This window comes from Leishmania infantum, chromosome 14 (assembly GCF_000002875.2).
Source record: "Leishmania infantum JPCM5 genome chromosome 14".
Classification (NCBI taxonomy): domain Eukaryota; phylum Euglenozoa; class Kinetoplastea; order Trypanosomatida; family Trypanosomatidae; genus Leishmania; species Leishmania infantum.
The window spans coordinates 479,378-486,877 of record NC_009398.2 but is presented as its reverse complement, the minus strand read 5'-3'; the positions used below and the strand labels follow the sequence as shown (position 1 = coordinate 486,877).

General features: G+C 67.7%; 1 protein-coding gene across 1 annotated transcript in view; it reads right to left on the bottom strand.

Annotated features, from left to right (window-relative positions):
• LINJ_14_1180 (putative kinesin K39) overlaps positions 1 to 7,500 on the bottom strand; it is a gene marked incomplete at both ends in the record, with an annotated part of 9,843 nt that overhangs the window by 250 nt on the left and 2,093 nt on the right. The window contains one exon of the mRNA XM_001464261.2: positions 1 to 7,500. This exon is cut by the window's left edge and continues 250 nt beyond it; it is cut by the window's right edge and continues 2,093 nt beyond it. Within this exon, the coding sequence (XP_001464298.2) occupies positions 1 to 7,500 (7,500 nt within the window).

The window sequence follows — 7,500 nt, the reverse complement described above, 5'->3', positions numbered from 1 at the left end:
CGCTCCTGCTCCGCCGACGACTTCGCAGCAACAGTGGCCTCCAGCTTGGTCGTCAGCTCCGCAGCGCGCGCCTCCGAATCACGCAACTTCTCCTCCAGGGCAGCCCTTATCCTGTCCCGCTCCTGCTCCGCCAAAGCCTTCGCCGCAGAACTAGCCTTTACACGGGTTCCCAGCTCCGCAGCGCGCTCCTCGGAGCCTCTTAGCTTCTCCTCCAGAGCAGCCCTCGTGTTCTCGCGGTCCTGCTCCGCCGACGACTTCGCAGCAGCAGCGGCCTCCAGCTGACTCGCCAGCTCCGCAGCGCGCTCCTCGGATTCGCGAAGCCGCTGCTCTAGCGTGGCCCTCGTGTTCTCGCGGTCCTGCTCCGCCGACGACTTCGCAGCAACAGCAGCCTTTAGCCGAGCAGCCAGCTCCGCAGCGCGCACCTCAGAGCCCCTTAGCTTTTCCTCCAGAGCATCCCTCGCGCTTTCCCGCTCCTGCACCATCGACGCCTTCATCGCAGCAATAGCCTTTAGGCGGGCCGCCAGCTCCGCAGCGCGCGCCTCGGTGCCCCTTAGCTTCTCCTCCAGAGCAGCCCTCGTGTTCTCGCGGTCCTTCTCCGCCGACGTCTTCGCAGCAGCAGCGGCCTCCAGCTCGGCCTTCAGCTCCGCAGCGCGCTCCTCGGATTCGCGAAGCTGCTGCTCTAGCGTGGCCCTCGTGTTCTCGCGGTCCTGCTCCGCCGACGTCTTCGCAGCAGCAGTGGACTCCAGCTGACTCGCCAGCTCCGCAGCGCGCTTCTCGGATTCGCGAAGCTGCTGCTCCAACGTCACCCTCGTGTTCTCACGTTCCTGCTCCGCCGACGACTTCGCAGCAACAGCAGCCTTTAGCCGAGCTGCCAGCTCCGCAGCGCGCGCCTCAGAGCCCCTTAGCCTTTCCTCCAGAGAAGCCATCGAGCTCTCCCTCTCCTGCTCGATCGACGCCTTTGTCGCAGCGATAGCCTTTAGGCGGGCTTCCAGCTCCGCAGCGCGCGCCTCGGTGCCCCTTAGCTTCTCCTCCAGAGCAGCCCTCGTGTTCTCGCGGTCCTTCTCCGCCGACGACTTCGCAGCAGCAGTGGCCTCCAGCTCGGCCTTCAGCTCCGCAGCGCGCGCCTCGGATTCGCGAAGCTGCTCCTGCAACGTGGTCCTCGTCCTCTCACGATCCTGCTCCGCCGACGTCTTCGCAGCAGCAGTGGCCTCCAGCACTCCCGCCAGCTCCGCAGCGCGCAACTCAGAGACGCGCAGCCGCTCCTCCAACGTGACCCTCATCCTCTCGCGGTCCTGCTCCGCCGACGTCTTCGCAGCAGCAGTGGACTCCAGCTCGGCCTTCAGCTCCGCAGCGCGCGCCTCGCATTCGCGAAGCCGCTGCTCCAACGCGGCCCTCGTGTTCTCGCGGTCCTGCTCCGCCGACGACTTCGCAGCAGCAGCGGCCTCCAGCTCAGCATTCAGCTCCGCAGCGCGCTCCTCGGATTCGCGAAGCTGCTGCTCTAGCGTGGCCCTCGTGTTCTCGCGGTCCTGCTCCGCCGACATCTTCGCAGCAGTAGTGGCCTCCAGCTCGGCCTTCAGCTCCGCAGCGCGCTCCTCGGATTCGCGAAGCCGCTGCTCCAACGCGGCCCTCGTGTTCTCGCGGTCCTGCTCCGCCGACGTCTTCGCAGCAGCAGTGGCCTCCAGCACTCCCGCCAGCTCCGCAGCGCGCAACTCAGCGACGCGCAGCCGCTCCTCCAACGTGACCCTCATCCTCTCGCGGTCCTGCTCCGCCGACGTCTTCGCAGCAGCAGTGGACTCCAGCTCGGCCTTCAGCTCCGCAGCGCGCGCCTCGCATTCGCGAAGCCGCTGCTCCAACGCGGCCCTCGTGTTCTCGCGGTCCTGCTCCGCCGACGACTTCGCAGCAGCAGCGGCCTCCAGCTCGGCCTTCAGCTCCGCAGCGCGCTCCTCGGATTCGCGAAGCTGCTGCTCTAGCGTGGCCCTCGTGTTCTCGCGGTCCTGCTCCGCCGACGTCCTCGCAGCAGCAGTGGACTCCAGCTGACTCGCCAGCTCCGCAGCGCGCTTCTCGGATTCGCGAAGCTGCTGCTCCAACGTCACCCTCGTGTTCTCACGTTCCTGCTCCGCCGACGACTTCGCAGCAACAGCAGCCTTTAGCCGAGCTGCCAGCTCCGCAGCGCGCGCCTCAGAGCCCCTTAGCCTTTCCTCCAGAGAAGCCATCGAGCTCTCCCTCTCCTGCTCGATCGACGCCTTTGTCGCAGCGATAGCCTTTAGGCGGGCTTCCAGCTCCGCAGCGCGCGCCTCGGTGCCCCTTAGCTTCTCCTCCAGAGCAGCCCTCGTGTTCTCGCGGTCCTTCTCCGCCGACGACTTCGCAGCAGCAGTGGCCTCCAGCTCGGCCTTCAGCTCCGCAGCGCGCGCCTCGGATTCGCGAAGCTGCTCCTGCAACGTGGTCCTCGTCCTCTCACGATCCTGCTCCGCCGACGTCTTCGCAGCAGCAGTGGCCTCCAGCACTCCCGCCAGCTCCGCAGCGCGCAACTCAGCGACGCGCAGCCGCTCCTCCAACGTGACCCTCATCCTCTCGCGGTCCTGCTCCGCCGACGTCTTCGCAGCAGCAGTGGACTCCAGCTCGGCCTTCAGCTCCGCAGCGCGCGCCTCGCATTCGCGAAGCCGCTGCTCCAACGCGGCCCTCGTGTTCTCGCGGTCCTGCTCCGCCGACGACTTCGCAGCAGCAGCGGCCTCCAGCTCAGCATTCAGCTCCGCAGCGCGCTCCTCGGATTCGCGAAGCTGCTGCTCTAGCGTGGCCCTCGTGTTCTCGCGGTCCTGCTCCGCCGACATCTTCGCAGCAGTAGTGGCCTCCAGCTCGGCCTTCAGCTCCGCAGCGCGCTCCTCGGATTCGCGAAGCCGCTGCTCCAACGCGGCCCTCGTGTTCTCGCGGTCCTGCTCCGCCGACGTCTTCGCAGCAGCAGTGGCCTCCAGCTTTCGCGCCAGCTCCGCAGCGCGGCCTTCAAGAGCCGCCCTCGTTCTCTCGCGGTCCTGCTCCGCCGACGACTTCGCAGCAGCAGTGGCCTCCAGCTGACTCGCCAGCTCCGCGGCGCGCTCCTCGCATTCGCGAAGCCGCTGCTCCAACGCAGCCTTCGTGTTCTCGCGGTCCTGCTCCGCCGACGTCTTCGCAGCAGCAGTGGCCTCCAGCTGACTCGCCAGCTCCGCAGCGCGCAACTCAGCGACGCGCAGCCGCTCCTGCAGCGCGACCCTCATCCTCTCGCTGTCCTGGTCCGCCGACGTCTTCGCAGCAGCAGTGGACTCCAGCTGGGCCTTCAGCTCCGCAGCGTGCTCCTCGGATTCGCGAAGCCGCTGCTCCAACGCAGCCTTCGTGTTCTCGCGGTCCTGCTCCGCCGACGTCTTCGCAGCAGCAGTGGCCTCTAGCTGCCCTGAAAGCTCCGCAACCCGCGCCTCGGAGTCACGAAGCTGCTTTTCAAAGGTCGCCCGAGTCCTCTCGCGGTCCTGCTCCACTGCGGCCTTCGCAGCCGCAGTTGCCTCAAGCTTGCTCGCCAGCTCCGCAGCACGAACCTCCGCCCCCCGCAACCGCTCTTCCAAAGCCGCCCTCGTGCTCTCGCGGTCATGTTCCATCGAAGCCTTCGCAGCAGCAGTAGCCTCCAGCTTGCGCGCCAGCTCCGCAGCGCGCACCTCAGCACCGCGCAAGCGCTCCTCCAAGGTGGCCCTCGTCCTCTCACGGTCCTGCTCCACCGCGAACTTCGCAGCAGCAGTCGCCTCCAGCTTGCTCGCCAGCTCCGCAGCGCGGGCCTCCAACGCCGCCCTAGTGTTCGCACGCTCCTGCTCCGCCGACGTCTTCGCAGCAGCAGTGGCCTCTAGCTGACTCGCCAGCTCCGCAACGCGCACCTCAGCACCGCGCAAGCGCTCCTCCAAGGTGGCCCTCGTGCTTTCCCGGTCCTGTTCCACCGCCGTCTTGGCAATAGCAGTGGCCTCCAGCTTTCGCGCCAGCTCCGCAGCGCGGCCTTCCAGAGCCGCCCTCGTTCTCTCGCGGTCCTGCTCCAACAACGCTTTTGCAGCAGCAGTGGCCTCCAGCTGACTCGCCAGCTCCGCAGCGCGCACCTCAGCGAGCCTAAGCTGCTCCTCTATGGCCGCCCTGGTTCTCTCGCGGTCCTGCTCCGCCGACGTCTTCGCAGCAGCAGTGGCCTCCAGTTTGCTCGCCAGCTCCGCAGCTCGAGCCTCCAGAGCCGCCCTCGTTCTCTCGCGGTCCTGCTCCAACAACGCTTTTGCAGCAGCAGTGGCCTCTAGCTGACTTGCCAGTTCCGCTCCGCGCACCTCCGCAATCCGAAGCCGCTCCTCTAAAGTGGCCCTCGTGCTCTCGCGGTCATGTTCCATCGAAGCCTTCGCAGCAGCAGTGGCATCCAACTCAATGGCAAGTTCCGCAGCTCGCGCCTCCGCAATCCGAAGCCGCTCCTCCAAGGTGGCCCTCGTGCTCTCGCGGTCCTGCTCAACCAAGGCCTTCGCAGCCGCAGTCGACTCCAGCTTGCTCGCCAGCTCCGCAACGCGCGCCTCCAGAGCCGCCCTCGTTCTCTCGCGGTCCTGCTCCACCGACGTCTTCGCAGCCGAAGTCGCCTCCAACTGGGCTGCCAGCTCCGCAGCGCGCACCTCCGCAATCCGAAGCCGCTCCTTCAAGGTGGCCCTCGTGCTCTCGCGGTCCTGCTCCGCCGAAGTCTTCGCCGCAGCAGTGGCCTCCAGCTTGCTCGCCAGCTCCGCAACGCGCGCTTCCAGAGCCGTCCTCGTCTTTTCGCGGTCCTGCTCCACCGACGACTTCGCAGCAGCAGTGGCCTCCAGCTGCGCTGCCAGCTCCGCAGCGCGCACCTCAGCAACCCGGAGTCGCTCCTCTAAAGTGGCCCTCGTGTTCTCGCGGTCCTGCTCTACCAAAGCCTTCGCAGCAGCAGTCGCCTCCAGCTTGCTCGCCAGCTCCGCAACGCGCGCTTCCAGAGCCGTCCTCGTCTTTTCGCGGTCCTGCTCCACCGACGACTTCGCAGCAGCAGTGGCCTCCAGCTGCGCTGCCAGCTCCGCAGCGCGCACCTCAGCAACTCTTAGCCTCTCCTCAAAGGTAGCCCTTGTCCTATCTCGCTCCTGCTCGGCCGACGTCTTCGCAGCAGCCGTCGCCTTCAGTCGAGAAGCCAGCTCCGCGGTGCGCGCCTCAAGCGCTACCTTCATGCTCTCACGGTCCTGCTCCACCGACGACTTCGCAGCAGCAGTCGCCTCTAACTTCCGCATCAGCTCCGAAGCGCGCGCCTCGGATTCGCGAAGCTGCTGCTCTAGCGTGGCCCTCGTGTTCTCGCGGTCCTGCTCCGCCGACGACTTCGCAGCAGCAGCGGCCTCCAGCTGGCTCGCCAGCTCCGCAGCGCGCTCCTCGGATTCGCGAAGCCGCTGCTCCAACGCGGCCCTCGTGTTCTCGCGGTCCTGCTCCGCCGACGACTTCGCAGCAGCAGTGGCCTCCAGCTGGCTCGCCAGCTCCGCGGCGCGCTCCTCGGAGTCACGAAGCTGCTGCTCCAACGCGGCCCTCGTGTTCTCGCGGTCCTGCTCCGCTGACATCTTCGCAGCAGCAGTGGCCTCCAGCTGGCTCGCCAGCTCCGCGGCGCGCTCCTCGGAGTCACGAAGCCGCTGCTCCAACGCGGCCCTCGTGTTCTCGCGGTCCTGCTCCGCTGACATCTTCGCAGCAGCAGTGGCCTCCAGCTGGCTCGCCAGCTCCGCGGCGCGCTCCTCGAAGTCACGAAGCTGCTGCTCCAACGCGGCCCTCGTGTTCTCGCGGTCCTGCTCCGCCGACGACTTCGCAGCAGCAGTGGCCTCCAGCTGACTCGCCAGCTCCGCGGCGCGCTCCTCGGAGTCACGAAGCTGCTGCTCTAGCGCGGCCCTCGTGTTCTCGCGGTCCTTCTCCGCTGACATCTTCGCAGCAGCAGTGGCCTCCAGCTGGCTCGCCATCTCCGCGGCGCGCTCCTCGGAGTCACGAAGCCGCTGCTCTAGCGTGGCCCTCGTGTTCTCGCGGTCCTGCTCCGCTGACATCTTCGCAGCAGCAGTGGCCTCCAGCTGACTCGCCAGCTCCGCGGCGCGCTCCTCGGATTCGCGAAGCTGCTGCTCCAACGCGGCCCTCGTGTTCTCGCGGTCCTGCTCCGCTGACATCTTCGCAGCAGCAGTGGCCTCCAGCTGGCTCGCCAGCTCCGCGGCGCGCTCCTCGGAGTCACGAAGCTGCTGCTCCAACGCGGCCCTCGTGTTCTCGCGGTCCTGCTCCGCCGACGACTTCGCAGCAGCAGTGGCCTCCAGCTGGCTCGCCAGCTCCGCAGCGCGCTCCTCGGAGTCACGAAGCTGCTGCTCCAACGCGGCCCTCGTGTTCTCGCGGTCCTGCTCCGCCGACGACTTCGCAGCAGCAGTGGACTCCAGCTGGCTCGCCAGCTCCGCAGCGCGCTCCTCGGAGTCACGAAGCTGCTGCTCTAGCGTGGCCCTCGTGTTCTCGCGGTCCTGCTCCACTGACATCTTCGCAGCAGTAGTGGACTCCAGCTGGCTCGCCAGCTCCGCAGCGCGCTCCTCGGAGTCACGAAGCTGCTGCTCCAACGCGGCCCTCGTGTTCTCGCGGTCCTGCTCCGCCGACGACTTCGCAGCAGCAGTGGCCTCCAGCTGGCTCGCCAGCTCCGCGGCGCGCTCCTCGGAGTCACGAAGCTGCTGCTCCAACGCGGCCCTCGTGTTCTCGCGGTCCTGCTCCGCTGACATCTTCGCAGCAGCAGTGGCCTCCAGCTGGCTCGCCAGCTCCGCGGCGCGCTCCTCGGAGTCACGAAGCTGCTGCTCTAGCGTGGCCCTCGTGTTCTCGCGGTCCTGCTCCGCTGACATCTTCGCAGCAGTAGTGGACTCCAGCTGGCTCGCCAGCTCCGCAGCGCGCTCCTCGGAGTCACGAAGCTGCTGCTCTAGCGTGGCCCTCGTGCTCTCGCGGTCCTGCTCCGCTGACATCTTCGCAGCAGTAGTGGACTCCAGCTGGCTCGCCAGCTCCGCGGCGCGCTCCTCGGAGTCACGAAGCTGCTGCTCCAACGCGGCCCTCGTGTTCTCGCGGTCCTGCTCCGCTGACATCTTCGCAGCAGCAGTGGCCTCCAGCTGACTCGCCAGCTCCGCGGCGCGCTCCTCGGAGTCACGAAGCTGCTGCTCTAGCGTGGCCCTCGTGTTCTCGCGGTCCTGCTCCGCTGACATCTTCGCAGCAGTAGTGGACTCCAGCTGGCTCGCCAGCTCCGCAGCGCGCTCCTCGGAGTCACGAAGCTGCTGCTCCAACGCGGCCCTCGTGTTCTCGCGGTCCTGCTCCGCCGACGACTTCGCAGCAGCAGTGGCCTCCAGCTGGCTCGCCAGCTCCGCGGCGCGCTCCTCGGAGTCACGAAGCTGCTGCTCCAACGCGGCCCTCGTGTTCTCGCGGTCCTGCTCCGCCGACATCTTCGCAGCAGCAGTGGCCTCCAGCTGACTCGCCAGCTCCGCG